The sequence below is a fragment of the Zeus faber genome (assembly GCF_960531495.2).
Source record: "Zeus faber genome assembly, chromosome: 13".
Classification (NCBI taxonomy): Eukaryota; Metazoa; Chordata; class Actinopteri; order Zeiformes; family Zeidae; genus Zeus; species Zeus faber.
This window is the reverse complement of record NC_137198.1, coordinates 23697654-23720496: the sequence shown is the minus strand read 5'-3', so window position 1 is coordinate 23720496 and position 22843 is coordinate 23697654. Positions and strand designations below refer to the sequence as shown.

At 44.2% G+C, this 22843-nt stretch overlaps 2 protein-coding genes across 2 annotated transcripts; both read right to left on the bottom strand.

The window, feature by feature from the left end:
- Positions 1 to 940: 940 nt before the first annotated feature.
- Positions 941 to 11532, bottom strand: LOC307238917 (uncharacterized protein; the record flags this gene model as incomplete). Its single annotated transcript, XM_080012071.1, has 11 exons — positions 11125 to 11532; positions 9409 to 9984; positions 8026 to 8145; positions 7561 to 7680; positions 5248 to 5367; positions 4105 to 4224; positions 3532 to 3651; positions 3082 to 3201; positions 2861 to 2980; positions 2340 to 2459; positions 941 to 1062 (listed from the first exon to the last, which is right to left on the bottom strand). The coding sequence occupies exons 1-11, from the start codon at positions 11435 to 11437 to the stop codon at positions 941 to 943; spliced, it is 1971 nt and encodes a 656-aa protein (XP_079868197.1). The 5' UTR covers positions 11438 to 11532.
- A 4227-nt stretch (positions 11533 to 15759) lies between these two features.
- On the bottom strand, positions 15760 to 22715 carry odc1 (ornithine decarboxylase 1). The gene is made up of 11 exons (XM_080011954.1): positions 22447 to 22715; positions 20039 to 20184; positions 19748 to 19886; positions 19432 to 19605; positions 19121 to 19293; positions 18774 to 18990; positions 18578 to 18661; positions 17348 to 17510; positions 17131 to 17246; positions 16815 to 17029; positions 15760 to 16717 (listed from the first exon to the last, which is right to left on the bottom strand). Exons 3-11 carry the CDS (start codon positions 19847 to 19849, stop codon positions 16579 to 16581), a joined length of 1383 nt encoding a protein of 460 aa, XP_079868080.1. The 5' UTR covers positions 19850 to 19886; positions 20039 to 20184; positions 22447 to 22715; the 3' UTR covers positions 15760 to 16578.
- Positions 22716 to 22843: the final 128 nt, after the last annotated feature.

Below are 22843 nucleotides of genomic sequence, written 5' to 3'. Positions count from 1 at the left end.
TGGCCTTCCCTGTACTTTTCCATCACCATTCTTAAAGCAAACATTGCATCTGTAGTACTCTTTCCTGGCATGAAACCATACTGCTGCTTGCTGATCCCCACCTCTCCTCTTAACCTAGCCTCCACTTCCCTTTCCCATAGCTTCATGCTGTGGCTGATCAACTTTATTCCCCTGTAGTTACTACAGCTCTGTACGTCTCCCTTATTCTTGAAGATGGGTACCAGTACACTTCTTCTCCACTCCTCTGGCATCCTCTCCCTTTCCAGGATGGTGTTAAACAGTCTCGTTTGGAACACCACTGCCACCTCACCTAAACATTTACATGCTTCCCCAGGTTATGTCATCTGGGCCAACTGCCTTTCCACTCTTCAGCTTCTTTAATGCTGTTCTCACCTCATCCTTGCTAATTTGCTGCACTTCTTGATCTACTATCCCCAAATCATCCACTCTTCTCTCCCTCTCATTTTCTTCATTCATCAACTCCTCAAATACTCCTTCCACCTTCTCAACACACTCTCCTCACTAGTCAGCACATTCCCATCATTATCCTCCATCATCCTAACCTTCCCAGCTTGGTCCCTTTGTCTTGCCAATCGGTACAAGACCTTTTCTCCTTCCTTACTCTCCAACCTCTCATACAACTCGTCGTATGCCTTTTCCTTTGCCACTTCTCCCTTCGCCTTGCGCCGCATCCTTTTTGTCGCACTGTTAAGCTTTTTTTTAATGCTTATGGTCTGTACTGAAGTGCACCAAACCTCACCAGAAGAAATTCCTCATTATGTGCCTGGCAAAATAAAACACATTCTGATCTCCAAAAAGAGCCAAACTTTTCATCACTAGAAACCAGGTGTAATGCTCTCATTGGCCATTCATTCATTTGTTCATTCATCCATTCATCCTCATGCCCCAATCATGCGTTGAATACCTTCTCGAGTCATCTTCAATAAGTCAAAAGGATATGTTTCCGGTTCAGATCTTGAATGGTCGACTGGACCTTTTCCTGGAACGCGATCTGAGCTTTGCACATGCACGCGTCTTCCGTCAATTCACCTTGCATTTCCTCTGCAATTAGAATGGAACAGATCATGATTCTTTATTTTCGTTCCCATTGGAGTTCACTTTTCTAAAGTTCACATCCAATTGTACATAAAACCTTATGTGAACATGTGAATCTTTTTCCAAAATATACATGATTTGAAATGAAATATGTGATTATTCTGATGACTTTTTGGCCAATGGCCTTCCTGCACGTCACAAATATATGTGAAAGAAAATGCCGCACATATTTTAAAATGATTCAAATGATCAATGTAACCATCATGTTTCAGGGGTGACAGCGAAATGTGAATAAATTGATCTCTGTAACATAAATCATTAGGCGCTAAATCAATCTTGCTTTTTGATTACTGTGGAATTGAAGTGAAACGAAATTATCTTAAAATCAGGTCAACTAGTTGAATCGGACAATCAGGCACAACATTGAGACAATAATTGGTCTGGCACAATATTAAAAATGCAATACTGAGGCAGCAAGATACAACGAGACAAAACACAGCAGATGAAAGCCAATCTTCATTTCACACTTCATGTCCTTTCATGCTCCTTTGAAGGCCTCTCCTGAGGATGTAAGCTCAAACCATGGTGTTACTCCTTTCTTACACCAGCACAACCCTTTCATGTGTATTTAAAAGAGGCCTAAAGTTGGACCAGTGGAAGCGACGTTCATTGTGAGATTTTGTCGCCATGGTGACATCTGTAGGTACTTCTATGCCTGTGGAATGTAAAATGCAAGAAATAATGGCGAATATGACTTAGTTTGATATATATATATATTAAAACTGAAGTCACCGTTACCAAAAGTTGGCGATTCACCATGATCTCCTGATGTCTTAGAAGATGTCTGACCTTATCACATGATCTTCTTTCTCTTTTATGAAGCTTCTGGTAGTGTAGAGAGAGATCATTGGAGGACTCAATGGCCATTAGCTGGTAAAACCATTGGTTGGTTGGTCCATAGTTTCCTTGAGTAGTTGTGGAACAGTCTGCTCAGTCAGACAAAGCTCAACAATGAATGCATTGAACCAAACCACATTGGACAATCCTAAATACTAGGTACAAGAAGTCATCTGACGAATGTCCGATACATACAGTGCCTCTTTCGGATCCTGAAATTTGACTGGATATATGGGAAACAACCATTGGCCAATAACACCAATCCTACAGGGATCATTTAAACCTCACAGGGGAAAATTATATAAGTGGTCTGTAGGGAAACTCAACATGTGCTTAAGACAGGGGTCCATAATGTATGAAATTAAAATTAAAGTCAATGATCTCACGTGAGCATGTTCTTTGGTCTGCCATCAAGGCATATCCCGTTCGACACTGGCAGTTGTACGAGGCACCATTGTTGACACAAACATGCTGACAGCTGTGTCCCAAAGCACATGCATCGGCACCTACAGAGAGAACCTCCTTGTAATTGGTTTGTAAACAACCCTTGATCAGTTTTGCAGTCTCTTTTGGTCAACTCAACAAATCCTATTCGTCATGGCATGTCTGTGATGTCTCCATTTTCAACAACCAGCAACAACAACCAACAAACCAACATATAGGATACCCATGTCCATTGTGTCCACCTTGTTTCTTTACCAAGTGCCCTCTGTCTGTTCTTCATGTCCCATGAGAGTCTCCAGAACCATTTTTGTCTCAGACCAACTGTGTGAGGGTACCATTAAACTGTATTTCTTTTGACACCAAAAGGTAGCTTTAGTCAGTTCATATAGTCTCAAATAGTCTGCAAAGGGGCTGTCGCTGTAGTTACATTATATAGTAACATTGAAAAGGATGAACTTCTTACGTGAGCACGTCCTCTGGTCTGCGTTCAACACATGTCCTGCTCGACACTGGCAGATATAGGAGTCGCCGCTGCTGACGCAAATGTGTTGGCAGTAGTCTCCTGTACCACATGCATCTCCAACTGGAAAAAAAGAGACTGTCCGACTAAACTTGGTCTCCTAGTAGCAAGTTGTCTCCCCAAAAGTTGTCATCACCCAGAAAAGGTTATGTCAATGTTCTCACGTGAGCATGTCCTCTGGTCTGCATTCAGCATGTATCCTGCTCGACACTGGCAGTTGTAGGAGTCGCCATTGTTCATGCAAATGTGTTGGCAGTTGTTTCCCTGAGCGCATGCATCCCCACCTGAAAGCAGACACCCCCTCATGTAACTGACTTCACCATTAGAGGAGTGTTTGGCTTGACTGCTTATACTATATAATTTAGGTTCTCCTTTCAAAGGCCTGTTCACTTCCTAAAAGCTCTTTCTGGTCAAATCAAAAGGTCCAGGGGTCCAAAGCTTCCCTGCCGTCCCCTGGGGCATGCTTGATCTTAAGAGCTTTCTGAGGCTGTCTTCACAACAATTGTATAGAGATGTTAAAAAAGTAATTATAAAAAAACAACATACAAACAGTGGTTGTTGCAAAAGTGTAAAGTGATATTTAGACGGACTATTAAAAAGAGTGAAGTTCTCACGTGCGCACGTCCTCTGGTCTGCATTCAACACATATCCTGCTCGACACTGGCAGTTGTAGGAGTCGCCATTGTTCACACAAATGTGTTGGCAGTTGTGTTCCTGAGCGCATGCATCACCACCTGAAAGAAGACGCTCCCTCATGTAACTGACTTCATCATTCGAGGAGTGTTTGGCTTGACTGGTTCTACATCCCTTTGAAAGTCATGTCGAGCATGAGGTCCCTGTGCTCCCCACCTACTATACCTCCACCCTATTCCATTGTGCACCATGTTTCCAAGTTTGCTTCGAGGTTATGAACCAAATTTAGGTTCTTTAAGCTTTCAAAGGCCTGTTTGCTTGCTAAAAGCTATTGCAGGTCAAATTAAACTGTCAAGGGGTCCAAAACTGGCCTTCCATCCCTTCTTGGGCATGCTTGATCTTAACAGTTTTCTGAAGCTGTCTTCGCTGGCAACAATTGTGTAGAGATGTTAGATAAAGTAATTATTAATTCAAAAACAACATACAAACAGTGGTTGTTGCAATATGTATGTTGTGATATTTAGATGGACCATTTAAAAGAGTGAAGTTCTCACGTGCGCACGTCCTCAGGTCTGGGTTCAACACATATCCTGCTCGACACTGGCAGTTGTAGGAGTCGCCATTGTTCACACAAATGTGTTGGCAGCTGTTTCCCTGAGCGCATGCATCACCACCTGAAAGAAGACGCTCCCTCATGTAACTGACTTCATCATTCTAGGAGTGTTTGGCTTGACTGGTTATACATCCCTTTGAAAGTCATGTCGCGCATAAGGCCCCTGTGCTCCCTATCTACTGTACCTCCACCCTATTCCATCGTGCACTTTGTCCCATATTTCCAAATTTGCTTCTAGGTTATAAAACAAATTTAGGGTCTTAAAGCTTTCAAAGGCCTGTTTGCCTGCTAAAAGCTCTTGCAGGTCAAATGAAACTGTCAAGGGGTCCAAACTGGCCTCCCATCCCTTCTTGGGCATGCTTGATCTTAACAGTTTTCCGAAGCTGTCTTCGCTGATAACAATTGTGTAGAGATGTTAAATAAAGTAATTATTAATTCAAAAACAACATACAAACAGTGGTTGTTGCAATAAGAATGTAGTGATGTTTAGATGGACCATTTAAAAGAGTGAAGTTCTCACGTGCGCACGTCCTCAGGTCTGGGTTCAACACATATCCTGCTCGACACTGGCAGTTGTAGGAGTCGCCATTGTTCACACAAATGTGTTGGCAGCTGTTTCCCTGAGCGCATGCATCACCACCTGAAAGAAGACGCTCCCTCATGTAACTGACTTCATCATTCTAGGAGTGTTTGGCTTGACTGGTTCTACATCCCTTTGAAGGTCATGTCGCGCATAAGGCCCCTGTGCTCCCCACCTACTGTACCTCCACCCTATTCCATTGTGCACTTTGTCCCATATTTCCAAATTTGCTTCTAGGTTATAAAAGAAATTTAGGTTCTTCAAGCTTTCAAAGGCCTGTTTGCCTGCTAAAAGCTCTTGCAGGTCAAATGAAAGGGTAAGGGGGTCCAAAACTGGCCTTCTATCCCTTCTTTGGCAGCTTTCTGAAGCTGCCTCCGCTGGCAACAATTGTGTAGAGATTTTGAAAAAGTAATTTTTCATTCAAAAACAACATACATACAGTGGCTGTTGAAATAAGTATGTAGTGATGTTTAGATGGACCATTTAAAAGAGTGAAGTTCTCACGTGCGCACGTCCTCAGGTCTGCGTTCAACACATATCCTGCTCGACACTGGCAGTTGTAGGAGTCGCCATTGTTCACACAAATGTGTTGGCAGCTGTTTCCCTGAGCGCATGCATCACCACCTGAAAGAAGACGCTCCCTCATGTAACTGACTTCATCATTCTAGGAGTGTTTGGCTTGACTGGTTCTACATCCCTTTGAAAGTCATGTCGAGCATAAGGTCCCTGTGCTCCCCACCTACTATACCTCCACCCTATTCCATTGTGCACCATGTTTCCATGTTTGCTTCTAGGATATGAAACAAATTTAGGTTCTTCAAGCTTTCAAATTCCTGTTTGCTTGCTAAAAGCTCTTGCAGGTCAAATGAAACTGTCAAGGGGTCCAAAACTGGCCTCCCATCCCTTCTTGGGCATGCTTGATCTTAACAGTTTTCCGAAGCTGTCTTCGCTGACAACAATTGTGTAGAGATGTTAAATAAAGTAATTATTAATTCAAAAACAACATACAAACAGTGGTTGTTGCAATAAGTATGTAGTGATGTTTAGATGGACCATTTAAAAGAGTGAAGTTCTCACGTGCGCACGTCCTCAGGTCTGCGTTCAACACATATCCCGCTTGACACTGGCAGTTGTAGGAGTCGCCATTGTTCACACAAATGTGTTGGCAGTTGTTTCCCTGAGCGCATGCATCACCACCTGAAAGAAGACGCTCCCTCATGTAAGTGACTTCATCATTCTAGGAGCCTATGGCTTGACGGGGACACTCTCTTTTACAAGTCCTACAAGGCTGATGATATAAGTCCCTGTGCTCCCCATCTACTGTACCTCCATCCATTCCATTCTACATCTCCTTTAAGTTAAGTACCACTTAACCCTGTGGCTCAGTAGGTTGAGCTTGGCCCAGGTTGTAACACAGGATTTGTTCTTGGTCGCCATTTGTGCAAGAAATTAGGGTATTAAAGGTCTACAAAATGTTATTTGCCACATCCATCCAAAAACATTAGCCACTCTAGCTGTTCCTTAATGTCTTTACTAGTCTTATTTTGTCTTTGTCTTATAAACTTTTGCGAAGCAAAAAAAGAGGTCGGAATGTCTCACAAATATGAGGTTCTTACGTGAGCATGTCCTCTGGTCTGTGTTCAACAAGTATCCTGCTTGACACTGACAGATGTACGAGTTGCCTTTGCCGACACAAATGTGTTGGCAGTTGTGTCCTGGACCGCATACATCCACACCTGTAAAGAAAGACTCTTAAACACTAGACTTGAGCAGAGTTACGATTAAATTGTCTATCGGCCAAGGACTCCATCGATCGCAATTGACATTGATGACAAATGTTGTTTTAGTTTTTTTTATCCGCCAGGAAAAATCTGAGCATTGAAACGGTGTAAGTGCAGTTTACCATGTTCTCAAACTGGAGCAGGGGGGGGAGAGAGGGGGGGAGGGGGCGGAGGCTCTCCCCCTCTCAGAGCTGTCCAGTAACCACTGGTGATCGGGCCTCACTTCCCCTCTACAGTCCTGTACAGAGACTTTGAGGGGCAGGTGCTCAAAAAAAAAGAAAAGGCACATGGATCCCCAGCTCCGGTTCCAGGCATTTTGCGGAGCAGCACAGCGGAGCCACTGTGCGCACATCGCAGGTGCAGATTCATGAGTTGTTCCTTATGAATATATGTTGCCCAGACAATCTTCTACCTCGATACCCATTAACGCTTGAAAAAAAAACGCGCCTGATAAGAAGGACACAGTGGGGTCAGTGGGGCAGGTACGTGCCCCTACACGTACCTACTGCTCAATATGCAAATCTTGTGATCATAATATAGCAATTGATACTATATATATATAATCTCAGTGAGATCGATTTATTTTTCTTTTGTTTCCTTAGTTTCTTACTTGTATGGAAAAAGAAAAACGTAAAAAACCTTAACCATTCGCTGATTGCTGCCCCCCTGCAATCAGCGAATGGAATTTTGCCCAATTGCCCAAGCCTATAAGACACTCCATCGACTTATTGACCTAGTTTTCAAGATAGCAGTGAAGGAGCCATTGGTTACTGTGAAGAATACCATGGTTCTCTGCACCTTTAGCAACCATTTCCAGGCTGCACGATCTCTTGCCTCTCCGGGTTTGGTTCTACTTGGACTACTCAAAAGATATAAACATAGTTCGCAAGAGCTGATATGTATCATGTCCACCGGGCATTGAGCTTTTCCATTGGCTTACTAGTTCTTGCAGCCAAGGTTGAGATTCAAGGCTGTTTTGGTTCCATTTCTTTTGGAATGTTAATTGGACTGTATGTGAGAATCCTAGTGTTCTTACGTGAGCATGTCTTCCGGTCAGCGTTGAGCGCAAATCCCTCTCGGCACTTGCAGGTGTATGAGTTGCCGCTGTTGGCACAAATATGCTGGCAGTCATGTCCCCTAGCACAAGCATCCGATCCTGAAAAGAGACACTGACAAATCTCACTGCCGTACAATACTAACACCAGTCAATTAAGCCTTGACTTGTTAGGAAGACTTTTCACAACTCATAGAACCATTGGGGGTGTACTGGCACAGTATGTGCATTTCTCAGTTTAAGGTTGTACAAAAGTACATTTCCTGTACTTGAATGCCCAAAACTAGAATCACACAAAGCATTAGTCACAAAACCTGATGTGGACTTTGTCCGCAGGGAAAAGTACCTCATAAGCTTTTGACGATTGTGGGAATCCTGAAAGGAACAGCTCCCTAGAAAATGACAACCTTTTTACATTTAAGAGAAAAGAAGGGTTAAATGTCTTACTTGAACATGTCCTCTTGTCCATATTCAAGACATAGCCCACACCACACTCACAGACGTATGAGTTGCCATTGCTGACACAAATATGCTGGCAGTCATGTCCCAGAGCACATGCTTCCAAACCTGAAAAGAGACACTTCCATGTCTGATTGGCTTAGCTCGACAACACAAATCATTATAATCATTATATCGTTACATGTATTAGTTTTGTATTAGTATTAGTAGAATGCTTTGGGGAATTTGAACGTCTATCAAGCGACATGCAGATTACTGGGCAGAAAGACCGATTTATTTTCTCTCAGACAAATGGAATGATGAAAAAGTGGAATGGAATTAAAATGTAAAAGTGTGACTGTGACAAAAAATATGATCCTATGATGCATATAAACGTTGTACTCTTCTGTTATAAACTCGAATAAGAGACTTAAGAGAGATTTAACAACTGCTACTCTAAGTTTGACAGAGCGGAGGTACAACTGCACCCATTGGGCACGATATCTTTTCACCTACTCGGCGATAAATAGAATGGTGTACAAGATTGCAGAATCCAGCAAGCCTGCAGCATGCAAGCATTCGTGGAAAAACTCAAGCTTAAAAAATAAGTAACTCTTCAGGTCAGGCTCAGATCAGGATCAGGCTCTTTATCAGAAGCCCTTGTATATTTGTATATTATGGCTTCCATGTTTCATAAAGGAAAGATTACGCTCAATTGTACTAACAGCAGTTGTGGTCTTCCACTTGGTGATTTTCCTTACCGTTTTCCCTTTATTGCTGTCAAAGCCCATTCTAGCTCACTTTGCTCTTACCGTGTAGAGGTTGTTGGGTTTGAGCTTTCCCTAACGACTGGAGGCACAGCACAAGGCTCAAGGTTGCAGGGCAGAGTTGCGAAGAGCTGAGCGATCCCCGCACCAAAGTATCGGCAGCATCATGTGGGGTCTCGGTCATTCTAAAGTTGTTAAGTGTGTAGTGTTCGCCTGATTGGCTGATCAACTAATGATCAGTTTTGCTTCTTCTTTCATGTGGTTAGTAAACATAGTTTTCTGCACTATTTAACAATGGCATCATTGTGTGGATGGACACAAGTTAGTAGATGACACGAGTGGGCAAGTTTTTCCACCAGTGCTTACTTTTGCCCTCTCGTCCTCAACATGAAGAGAAGAAGACTCGTGGCTTTAGAATGAAAAATGGCTCCCTATGGTGCTGCCCATACGATCGCAGGCAGGTTTTACGAGGACGGTTCTGACATACCGGCATTTCCGTTCCTGCCATTTCCGTTATTTACTCCTTTACCTGCATGACTGCCATCTAGACCTACTCCAGAATCGACAGTACCCCCGAAAGTGCCCCTGTGCAGGAGACCGATCGCACTTCCCTCATCGTTCTTACCGCACAAGGTTTCCCTAAATTTAGAGGTAAGCTTCTCAATGACACCGTAGGTCTCCACGTAGAACACGTGGTCATCCAGCGGCTGGCTGGCCATGAGGCGGAGGGACTTCATATCGGCTCTGTCCACTCCCACGGCGTATATCTCAATGCCAGACGCACGGGCAGCAGCTGCCACGTCCTCCACCTTGTCCTGTGGCCTCCCGTCCGTCACTATGATGGCCACCTTGGCAATATTCATGGAGCCAGCCCGAGCGCCGGACTCCACGGTGAAAGCTTGCTCCATGGCGGTCTTGATGGCCAAGCCCGTCATGGTCCCCGAGGAGAGGGGCTCGATGCCTGCCAGCGCCTGCTTCAGGGAGATCTTGTCGAAATGTGTCTTCAGCTTGACGGCGATCTGCACCGTACTAGCGTAGTTGACGACGCCAACTCTCGTGGCGCCCGAGCCGATCTCCAAGCTGTCCACCATGTCTTGCAGGAACTCCTTCGCCTTTTCAAATTCGGCCGGGCGCACACTGCGGGAGCTGTCTATGATGAAAACCAGGTCGATGGGGCGATTTCTGCAGTTCGGTCCCGTGGCTGTGTGAGAAATTGGTGATTTGAAATCATTTTCAAAGTCCCCGGCTTATGAACAAAGGTATCACCTTTAACAAAAGACAAACCTTAATTCCTCAAGGCACACACACACACACACACACACGCACACACACACACACACACACACACTAACTTCCATTAACTGTTTTTAATTATTACTGAATCAATGTTGTGTTTAAGGCTGCATTACGCTAAATTAATAATGTTGTGAACTCCAAAACTGTTCTAACTGCTTTGACGTAATATCCACATTACTAATGATTGTCTTTCAAATATTTTTTGCATCTAAATACCTTATGAAAACACCGATAGTCATCCCCGAAATATTGTCAAATTATCGATATCCAAGTATTTGCCAAAGATATTGAGATATTTGATATCGTACCACGACACACCTGGTTTCGCAGGTACTCTGTACTCAAGACCACATTTGCTTTGCTAAAAACATTGCATTTCTTCAGAAAAAACTTTTTTCTTTTTTTACCACCACTGGTACTGACATACTGTTAATGCATTTCGCCTCATCATCTCGCATATCGCCTTGAATTTCAGATATCGCCATCTGCTGATACACAATTTATTGCAATTCTAATGATCACTTGAATAATCTTGTATAAAATAAATGTCTATGAATGTTACATTTGTGATCTTTGAAAGTTATGCTTTAGTATTATTTGAGTATTTTATCGCTGCATTATTGCAAACCACTGTTTTCTTTTCCTTTTCTTATTATTTTGTTGGATTGATTAATTTTTGTGATTGGTTGTCATTGATTGGATTGGGGGGTTTTTTTTTTTTGGTTTTTTTTTCATTGGTTGGATTCACTTCATTTTTTTAACTTTACATTTAATTTTCTTATTGATTGGATTGATTTGTATTTCGTTTGTCATGGGTTGGGTTGATCTTGTTAAATCTTTAAAAAAAAAGTGTTGTTTTTTTTTTTACCTTTTTCATTGGATGGATTGACTGTAAAACAGCAAAATACAAACAACAAAAAACGTATTAATAACAATAAAAAGTTAACTTATTTTTCCCACTCTAAATCCCGGGCAACAGGTGCCTAACAGGTGGATCTAAAATAAACCCTGGGACATCTCTCGTAGGATCTATAGATGAACTGACCTCCACCTTTGTCGGGTCTGAGGACATTCTGTGACAGGTGGTTGCTGACGTCCTGTCGTGCGCTCCGCTGGAAGCTGGGCACCGTGTATTCCCTGGGGCGGACGATCGGGAAGGCTTCCCCACTCGGCAGGACCCTGTCGACGGGCTGCTCGATGGCTCTGGCGTCGTGGAAGCCCTGGTGGCCTCTGGGCGAGAGATGCGGCCCGATCGGCTCGAAAGCGCCGCGACTCGGGTGTCCGTACCGCTGGTATGTCCCCTGCGTCCTGGACACCAGCAGCGCGGTCCAACACAGCAGCCCGGTCGATAGATCCATTTTCCTCCCCCGAGTCGGTTCCCTGGGCGAGTTGGGTGTTTTTATACACGCCCTGACCGTCCGCGAGGCGTGGGGGGCTGCGGATCAGCCCACCACCCAACGAATGGCAGCATTGGAGAGGTCAGTGCGTGTGATGTAACGTTATACCAGACCCGATGATAACCGTTCGCTGCTGTAGACAGTGGTGATTAAAGTGGTGATTAAAGTGGTCATCTATTGGCAAACAAAAACAACTTCACAAGTCAAACGGTCATTACTGTACTGCTGCTATTACTACTTTTGCCAAAATGACTGATGATCTCTGATCGACCCCCGTCCTCCACCCATGGCCCAGTTAGGTTACATCTTTTTTTATTTTCCGTAATAATAGATATACAATTTCCTGCATGAATGTAACAGGTGCACACAAATGTATAAAACAACAGCAAGGGAAACAAATACATGACGAACAAAAATTCAAATTGATGTTTTCTTTTTCTGTTACGCACATGGACTTAAGGTGACGCCTGGATGGATGACGACAATTGACACCGCGCTGCCCTCCGGTGGTAGAGGTCGGTAATTACAGGCGCACATCTTTTTTTGCCTGAATTTGTGCGACATTTTTGAATGAAAGAAAAAGTTGCTCCGAGGTGATATATATATTATCATATAATAATGATATATATATATATATATATATATATATATATCTCATTATTATTATATTATATTATAAGAACTATTATAAAAATTAAAAGTGATCCTTCCATTATAAGCATATTACACATAGGCCTACACATAATATATACTTTATGTATAATTTAAAGTGTATATAATGAACTTATATATAATTACATAATGGTATCGTGACAATATAATGATATATAAAAAAACAAGACCGAAAGGAAGACGCATGAAGTATGATGATAGGCAAAGTATATTTATTCGATTAATAATTAAGCTGGTGCGGTTTGTCTACTGTGTGGTTTGTCACCTGCCCTGGGTCTAGGTAATTGGGGCCCAGGCTCAGTGTGGCTGCATACCTGTTGCTGTGTTGGTTGGTTTAACGAGCAACAGTTAAAACCCCCATCCCCACACACACACACACACAAGAAAGGAGCCCTTGTCATGTCCATCTGCTCCTGGGCTTGCTCCACCTAGCCCACTCTATAATAAACTGTGTTTTCTGAACCCCATCTTCTGTGTCTCTGTGCACAATAAATAATTAAACAACAAAACCAAATCATTTTGTAACACATGGATGGATATTGATGAGCCTTAATCATTTTTTCAGCTGCAGCAGGCCTGTAAATCCATAGCTCTCTTCCAGAGTTTGGTGCTCATCACCCGGCTGTTTGTGGGTGGCCCGCAGGCCAGGTGTGGCTTTACTGTTGACCCGAGACAATGCAAATCTTCTGTCTAACTTACCCTTATTGTATGAATTAGGGTGCTGCCCTCTCACCCAACTGTTCAGAGTAACCCAGAGTTGGACTGGGCTGTATTCCAGCCTGGCATCGTTCATCAGTATCCATCATGTGGCAGTTCCAGCTATATTTTAGGGTGGTTTATCTGTTTGGCTCCCGCCAGTGTTTCCTGTACAGAGTGAGTACGGCCCGACGGTTGTTTTCTTTTTTTTTTGTGAAAAATCAAGGAAAATACAAGCCGTTATGTTTGATATTTTCGTCTTCTCTTCCTCTCCTTGACCCCATGCAGCTACGAAATGTTCCTGGGATCCCAAGCCATGGTCTTCGGCATCCGCGGGGATGTGTCATTCGCCTTGGGGGCAGCACTCAATCTTTTAAGCGATGAACCCCACACCAAAGCGGTGATTGGACGCCCTATCATCCATCGGTGCAGGTCGTGTGTCTCATTCGTCATTCGATATCTGTGCATCGTTCAAATAATGCACAGCATTGTAAGAGGGAAGCCTTTCAAATAAGTTGTTGTGCTCCTGTTCGCCAAACACAGGTTCGCTATGCAGCGACCAGTGAAGTCCCCATAGTTCTGCCAACGCTCCCCAGCGACGTGTACCAGACGATGGCCAGCGTCAAGTGGGTGAAGCCGTCTGCTGGGAAACAGTGGCCGTCGTTGGAGGTGACGACAAGTACAGCAAGTACAGCTGCGATAGCCTGAACGGCCAATTCACTGCAACGGATAACGTGTGCTGCTCATACTGCCCGGCTATGTCACCCACAACCACACCCAAGCCCTGGCTAAGCTGTTGCAAAAGATACGGGACTCCAACGCCGAGGCCATCGTCACCTTCACCTTCACGGTGGAGCTCTCCCGGGTCTCCTGCAGGACGGGCTTGCCCCCGTTCGGCATGGCCTTCACCCTCTGCGTCTCCTGCATCCCGGCCAACCTCCGCAGATCTTGGTGGGCTACCATCACTGACTACATTAGGAAGCATTACGAAGAGAAAGGCATGGCTGTGGTGCGGTCGTGAGCACAAGTCCAGAATTTTTGGGGAGTTTACTTTTGGAACCTCTGGAACCTACCCTCCAGAAGAGCTGAGGAGGTTGTAGTGGAAACGGACCCTACTTGTACTGGCCGGACTATTGCATGAGGATCTTCTTCCCCCTATACTTTCTAACTTACTTTCCTATTTAAATTCTATTCTTAGTGGACTCGTGATACTTATTCCTCGAGAAAGTTTAGCTGTGGCTGTGACATACAGCGGTTAGTTACTACCAACAAAATGCACCGACAGAACTTACGGACGTCATGGATCTGACGAACCCACCCTGTATAAGATGTGTATTCGAGGCAGTTCCGACAGGCCGTCGTTCGAGTTTCATCCAAATCGGCGGTTTAGCACTGTGGAAGAGGTTTGTGATCAACAATCGCAACCTCACCCAGACGGCGCCAAGCACAGTGCGCATTCGCAAGTTGACGGAGTGAACAGATCACCTGACGGATATAGTCGCAAAGTTACATACAAAGTTCCTTGGGGGTCGACTAACCTGGACCCCATGCATTGCTGCCTGCAGCTATGTTTATGATTATTTTAAGCTGTAAATAAAGTAATTTAAAGTGATCCATTTAGTGACCCAGGCAAAAACGATGCAATAACTCAACTGTGTTATGGTACAATGGCTTATTATCATTTACAGAAACATCACTGATTAAAATGAACATGTTTAGGCAGAGGACACAAACGCCAGGGTGTCAATCAAGTGTGAAGAATAATCCTAAATGTCTATTTTAGTCTTGTATTCATATTATTTAGCTTTCAGTAGTTTTAGTGGTTTACCTTCACCTCTAACCTCTTTTTTTATTTGAGCTTATTTGAAACTGTTGACATCCATTCTCAAGACTTAATGACGATGAGTGATATGACTGATGATTGAAATTTGACAGTTTTATGGAGGGAACAACAAACGCACTGTGTGGAGCGCCTGTCAATTCCAACCAGTCAATGTAGATAACCAAATTGCCGTACTGCCGCAATAAAAAATAAAGGCAAAACACTAGCCTGTTGTACAGCATATTTTTGCGTTTGCAAATGAAGTTGTATAACCAGCCAAGTAAACATTGCATAGATATAAAAAATATTTGGGTGTTTTTTTTTAGAGGTTCAGGTTCAGGGAGGCATTTAAACCCCATTATTGGTTCACTCGATGCCAAAAAGAGCGTCTCAGAGTTAATAAGACGTACAATATCTTTTCACCATTCTTAAGAAATCCAAAATGGGTTCATATGCAGACTGCATTCCTCTATTCCTAGGGTACCCAATAGTGTCCTTACTTGAGTTTTTCCTTTTTTAATCTACATTTTCAACTATTTCAGACTATTCAATAAACTTGGAAACCTTTATTTGATTTGAGTAGAGGGAATGGTCCGTTCTCGCTGCTTAAATCCATTGAAGACGGCCTGACCTGCTGGGAGAACCTAGCACGTCTCACCGGTGGGCGGGATAGCAGCAACAAACTTGTTCAATAATCGAGATTGAACTAGGTTAGCTGTTTAGGCGATCAAAACATTTTGCGCGTTGGTGCCCACAAATGTTCAGGAAAAACAAAAGTTGTGCTTAACATTCCTCAGGCATTCAAAAATACATTGTGGTTTTTCTTCGATTGTTGAATGTGATTAGTAAAGACACCCTCTCTTGAATGCCCTGCTTGCTGTCAGCACAGGTTAATAAAACAAAAGGGTTTCTATACCACATACCATCACTACCAGTTTGCACAACTAACACTAGGGGGTGCAATAGTGTTTCTACATCAACCAGTGAACAGACATCAAATGGTTCATTAAACTACTAATCATAATCAATATTTGTTATATTACCTATTAAAAAAAGCAATATTTATATTTCAAATAATTTGAACTTAAAATAGTTGGCTTGACACTGGTTTTTATTAAAAAAGAAAAAAAAAAAAAGAAAACAACTTTCAAGTTTCCATAGGAAAGCAATATAAATATGCTATCCCATCTCTTATGAATCCTTTTCAAAGTGTATAGTTTATAAATTGTCTGCATCATAAAGAGGCCAATTCTAACGTCTTAACAGAAGAGAAAACAGTTTGCTTTTGCGTCCCTGTATTTCTTTTTAAAGGGGTTCTGTACAGAAGTGGAGACCTCAGGAAGAGAAAAGATGGGGGGGGGGGGGGGGGGGGAGCGATCAATAAATCATGTAGCAGCCATATTGAGGTTATAAATCGATCCTCTGTGTGGGTTCAGATGTAACGGTGCTTCAGGGAAGTGCCATTTGATATAAATCTCTAGCCCAATAAGGATTAACAGATACAACGTTGGAGTTCAGGCTGCAAGGCATCTTGTGGCTACATAGCTTCAACATAAAAGTTAACATGTTGACCGTTAGCTTTGCACTGATTAACAGTCCAGAGTTCAGCAGATGGGCTTGTACAGACACTAGAGTTATGCTACTTGAATTCACGCTGAGCATAGAACGCTTCCAACTACTAAACAGCTGCCCTGCAACACTCAAACCCATAGACACCAAGAGTGATTTAGCCTCATTTCAGTGAGGGGAATGGATCCCCAGCCTCCATACAGAAACAACAACTTTTGTGCGACGTGTCCCTCTCAGCAGCCCCCCCCCAATCAAGTAACTGGCCTTTTTAATGTGTGCAATTAAAAAAAAAAAAAAAAATGACACAGTATGCTATATTTAGAGACCGGTGCGGTGTTGTTGGTTAGAGTACAGGGGTCTGGCACGGCTTAGCGGGCATGTCCAAGCTGCTCTCTCTGCCACAGCAGGCCGGCAACCCGGCTGGGAGAGACTCCTCCACGGGAGCAGGCATGCCCTGGGCGTGGATCTGCTGAATGCGTTGCCTAAGGGAGAGCGGAGCAGAGTAATTTGAATGTTAACGTAAGAACAAGGACACCCATACGGGGACAAGTCAGGAGCAGTGCTGTGTGCCACACCCACCAGGCCGTCCGGGACACCACGTAGTAAATGTCAGGCCTCTGGAAGCCGTTGAAGGTGGAAGCGGCAGCCACAGTGTAGGCACCCATGTTCTCAAACAGCAGCCAGTCACCCAACTGCAGATCAGGCAGACCGCACTGCTCCACAATGCGGTCCAGCCCGTCACAGGTTGGGCCCCAGATGCTGCAGGGGTACATGGCTTCATCTGGCTTTGGCTTCTGTTGTGAGGGCATCAACAAGAGAGTCAGCGCTAGCACATCAGCTCAAAGAAAAGGGGAGGGCTTTGCCCAGATAAGGTTTGGGAATTGGTTGAACTTGCCTTGTGCAAGGTTGGCAGACAGTGAGCGTGGTCGTAGAGGATACAGTTGAATGAACCGTACACCCCGTCATTAACGTAGTACATCAGGGTCCTGTCATTGGTCCCATCGTCATCTTCTGCGAATTAGGCAATAAAAGAAAAAAAAAAGAAATTTAGCCAAAGATAACTTACAGATTAAATGAATGACTGTTTCCCCTCTCCCAATATCTGCCCTTACCGTCAGAGGTCGACTGGTCATTCATGATGACCTTCTTAGCAATGATGTTTACAGCCAGCGTGAAAGCAGAGGCCACATAGTAGCGGCCTGGCTCGGCAATGACCCTCACACCGCAATCAGCTGGGAAGTACTTGTCTAGAGCTGGGTTGATGACTGCTGTGATCTGTTACGGAAGAACGTGTCCTGGGTCAATTACGCAGCATGTTTGCAGGCACACTTGAATTTTTAATTATTCAATTACAAGGCAAACAGAGAGAGAAGGTCCTTTGTCCACATGGAATCGTAACATTGCCAAAAAAAAAATCTGGAAAAGTTCCGTATCGAGTCTGTTCCCACGGCGATAACTGTTCCAGATACATTGTCATACTCACAAGAGGTGTCTAATATCAACCAAGACTCAGCAACAGAATCTGTTATTAGACCAGCGTTTCACTCCCTGTCCCCTCCCTCAGCTGCCAGAGGGGACAGAAGTCGTTCCCAGATACAATATCCCTAACCCAAATGTTATTAAATCAGTATGATCCTTTTCAACCTGTCCTACACTGCCTCTGTAGAGGCAATGTTCTCCACCTGTTCTACCTCTACTAGGAGGTAGAGCAGGTCGTCATAAGTAGAAGGTTGCTGGTTTGATCCCAGGCTCCCCCTGGTAGTGTGCTGATGTGTCCCTGAGTAAGACATTTAACCCCCTAACTGCTCTCTGGGCACCTCTACATGGCAGCCTGGTGCTCCTAGACACGCAAGATACTAGGATGGGCAGATGCAATTGTAAATAAAAAAAATTAATAAATAAAAAAATTGTGTCAGTGGCATTTTTAAGAAGAGAAATAAGTCAATTCAAGAATAGAGAGGACCAGTCTTCGTAGACACTGGATGCGCTTGGTTCTTGTCTTTGCAGCCGAGTGCCACAGTTCGGACTGCCTGTTTTTCCTTCCCGAAAGAAGAACACTATTTCTACAAAACAAATAAATAGTTGTGCTTTATTTAGATCCGGCTCCACCCCCACTTCACGGAATTGATACAGCTTCCAGTCGCACATACATCCAGTCGCAATCGTTCTGGCAATCTGCTGGAACTGACACTACTTCGAGTGGGGAGATTTACATAACGGCGACACTGGCTCCCATTCCTACATGGCGCAGATACGAAACATTGGTGGTAGGTTTACAGCTTTGAGAGTAAGTGGGAAAGAGGCTATAGCTAGATAGAGCTGACACAGAAAACAGAACTTACGTCTTCAAATTTGAGCTTTGTATCCTCTGAACCAGGGAATCCACCACCGATATCCAGCAGGTTCATCTTGAAGCCAAACTCTTCCTAGAGAGGGCAGAAGATGAACAATTAATTTAAGTTGAGCTGGTACTCCCATGGGGTCATTCACACAGATCCATTTTAGCAGCATTCAGTCAGCAACCGGGATACTACTCACCCCCATATCGAAGACATAGCGAGAATCAGAGATGGCCTGGTTGTAGGTATCAGGGTCAGTGCAGTTACTGCCAACATGGAAGCTGACACCAATCACATCCAGGCCCAGGTCCATGGCCCGTTCCAGCAGGCCCCGGCATGCTTTGAGGGGGGCCCCAAACTTCACACTCAGACGGCACACTGCTTTGGAATCATCAGTAGCAATACGCAGCACCAGCCTGGAAAAAAAAAAAAAAAAAATCAGATTCTATTAATTTTTTATCTATATAGAGAAACAAGTTCGATGTTTGGAATGTAGATTAAAAATATATAAGGATTGTGCCGCTTCGCCACTGCATTGTGACTTACTTTGCATTTTCATGGTAACGGGCCACCTTCATGAGCTCCACTTCACTATCAAAGGTCATCATTTGGACGCCATGGGCCGAGGCGTATTTAATCTGAGACACCTGCTTGCAAGGGTTGGCATATATGATTCTGCTTGGATCTACTCCCATGGACTGGACAAGTTGGATCTCCGTCTGGACGGGGACAAAAGAAAGCGGGAAATGGACAAACATGAGACAAATGCCATGAATCTGACATTTGATGCATTTTCACAACCCAGAACCACCAATAAACTTTGTGTCCAGCTCAGGGGGCAATCTTCCAGGGCTTACCTTGCTGGCACAGTCAAAGCCAGAGCCCAGGGAAGCCAGTGTCCTAACCACAACTCTGCTATCATTGCATTTGACGGCATAAAAGGGAGTAACCCGAGGCAGGGCCCTTGACCAGCGCAGATGCTTTTTCAGTACGTCCCCCAAATCGCAGACATAGAAGGCATCCCTGTCATCCTACAGCAGAAAAAATAAAAATATACACATTTAGAGTAGTTCTACACTGATAAGTGCCTGCAACAAAGCAATCCTATGTGAAACAGGACGAGAAACACAATTTGCAGACTCTGCCCCGTTTAATTCAGCACAAGACACTTACGGACATTGAAGTCTCATTGATCTTCTGTTCAACTATGTCGCGGGCTGAGAAGCCTTCCTCCAAGAAAGAGACATCAAACTCGGCTGGGCTGAGAGTTTTCATGGTTGTAGGAAGTTCTTTTGAACAATCACAAAAAACCCTGAAAGAGTGACAGAAAACCCTTACAGTCAGTGTTAGAGCATTTGTAAGCGAAATGGGAATACATCACAAGTGTTGTCATCAATAGTGTCATCAACTGTCAAAATTGGAGCCGTTATATTGATAGGTGGAAAATAGTGACAAGCCACTCACTTGGATACAGGAGATGGAATCCTTTGTAGGTTTTATCAGGTGCAGGGGAGCCAAGGTGGTTCACCAGTAAAATTGAATCCCTTCAGATAAGACTCAAGGCCAGGGCCTGCCAAGTAGCCAGTGTGCGCTTTCCTGAAGTGATTATTCTGCAAATAAGAGCAGAGATTAAGTATTTAGACTAGAACAATCAGATTTTGATTTAGACCAGGTCGCAGACTTAAGCAACCTCCATAGATTTGTTGTATAAAATAGTAGATTGAGTACATAGGGCTCTGCTTTGGTGCAAAATGTGTGAATTCCCAGAGAGTTAAGCTAGACAAATTACTCAGGTCTGTTTAGAGGAACACAAATTAAGTTTTTCAAGTTCCCGTAAACACAGGATCCATTCCTGCTTGCCTGAGAGCTGTGTCTAATGTAATACCAGAGAACAAGTACACTAGTTAATGGATTGGAGGGATACAAATAAAACAAAGCAGCTAAAATTGGTCACCACAACCCCACCCCAAAACATTCTCTTTAGATCTGGACGAGTCACACAAGTCACCCAAACTGACGTGACCCGCAGAAAACCTGCTTGAAAAACCACAAAAGGACAAGAGTATGGAGATTAAATACAACCAGGAACACGATTAATGTTGCTACATTTTCCCCTAAAGTGGTCTAAAGCGGTTGAAGTAGAAGGCCAATAATAGAATTTTATCAAAAAAAGAAAAAAAAATAAAAATAAAAAAGAATAAAAAGCATATCAGTGGAGAGTCACTGTGAGTGGCACCCACTATTTGCACTACAAGCAACATGTGTCTTGACTCACCATTGACCATGCAAGGGCCAACTAGTGCATAAGTTAAACACGTAAGCAGTTGGTGGTCGCGACACGTCAGGGATTGCATTCATGGAAAGCCAACAGAATGATTGTTTGGTTATAGCTTGTCACTCCTATGCACGTTTGCCACCAGATAGCTGAATAAATGCTTCTGCCCGTCCGCAAACATGCACGGTGTAGCGCGTAGACATTCACAAAGGTAGCGCTTATGTGTGCTAGCGGGCAGAGGTCGGCTTTGAACAGGGTCGATCCATGTTGACAACATCCATCAGCATATCGGCCATCTTTTACTTTTACATCTGGTCCGCTGCTTTACGTCCATGTTTATTTAATCCCAGGGCTGCTGGACACGCTTTCCAGCTCAACCACACAGCTTTGATGCACAGGACCACACAGACATGCAATGTGTGGAGGATGTATTATATTATAGATTTACACCTTACCTTTCATATGCATAGTATACAGCAATTGATCTTTTCATTAAAAACAAATATTTCAATATGTAGATGAAGTGGAGGGTGTTGGCAGAAGGTGTCTCAGCTGGCAGATGCAGTGAACCACAAAGTGGCAGCTCAACACTGAGGCCAGTCAAGATGCTGCCACGTTAAGATCCAGACCTTAGTGGGAGAGCAGTCTCCCGCTTTCCGCAGAGCACAGGTTGTGACAGTGGGGTGGGCGGGCAGGCTTTATTCAGCCTATGCGATATCTCCCATAATATGAGCGTACCCACAGCAATACTGCCACGTAGCCCCTGTCACAACAAATACATTTATCCTTTGCATAGAGTGACATTTTGTCTATTCGGTTCCTTTTTTGGGCAGAGTCCTGATGCTAGGTGTCCGTACAACAACACCGCACCATCCAAGCCTGGGATCCAAACGAATCTGCAAGCTCATGTTTCACTTGCGAACGGAGCCGGCCAGGCCAGCGCCAACCCAAGACAAAAGCTGCAATGCACTCGGAAACCAACTCGGCCAAATAAACAGATCCCGCTTCGTCCGGTCTCGATTTCCGCCGCAACCGAACCACAGCTCACCTAACGGCGACGAGGGGGAAAGCCCGCCCCCAGCGAGCTACGCAACCAATCGCATTGAGGTTCACTTCTTACAACGTCACAAGACCGACACCTAAAGGCGCGAATCGGGACTTCCGCTCTGCCGACGCCACTTTCGCCGGTTCCGGCCGCGGCGACGCAGCCCACTCCACGCGGCACGCGTGTTACAAGGAGCGTTTCCGCCCCGGTAGTAAAAAAAATAATAAAAATTAAAAAAAAATAATCGATATATATGTATACAAACACATACGCGAACATAACATTAGCACAATGGTAAAGATACGAACGTGGCCAGGTCACGCCAAAGTTCCCTCACCTCAGCCTACGCTACGAAGACGAGTGAAATTCGGCGTCTCAAGGACACTTGAGACGAGTCCTACTTGGTTTTTTTTTTTAAATAACGTACCACCGTGTAGCTCCAATGTCGCGGTTCAACAGTTTACAACGATTCGAATCGCCAGAGGAACCACGCTTTCCTCAACATCCAAACGTAAAAGAATATACATATTTTTTTTTTTGAAACTCTCTCACCTTAAAAAGCATTTACAAAGAGTGTGTCCATTAGAATAGAAGTCTGAGGTGAAAACAGTGCTCCCGCAGTGCCACGGGTTCGTGCTGCCGCTGTGCCGGTAATGGAGGCGTCCGCGAGGAGTCCCGGCGCTTTTATAGGGGCCTCGTCTGCGTGGCAACGCCGCCAGATCAAACCGGCCGCCCGCCGACGTAGGAACCGGTTCAGTCCTGTCACTGACGACGGTTCGACGGCTTTGGGGGGATTCGGTTCCCGACGAGTCAGAGTGGTTCGATTTTTTTTTTTTTTTTTTTTTTTTGCCGTCCGTTCGATATCGGTTGGTGTGCCGTGCGAGCGTCTGAATGGACGTCGTACCCGGTCGGACACAGAATTCAACTTTCTTTCGGGTCGGACTGGTCT

Bases quoted from the DNA above. Each gene is read 5' to 3' on its own strand.
- odc1 (XM_080011954.1), bottom strand. From the start codon at position 19,849: ATGAAAACTCTCAGCCCAGCCGAGTTTGATGTCTCTTTCTTGGAGGAA. The intron at 19,606-19,747 runs GTAAGTGTCTTG...TTTCTGCTGTAG, and splicing joins TCAATGAGACTTCAATGTCC to GATGACAGGGATGCCTTCTA. The intron at 17,247-17,347 runs GTAAGGGCAGAT...CCTAATTCGCAG, and splicing joins TGACCAGTCGACCTCTGACG to AAGATGACGATGGGACCAAT.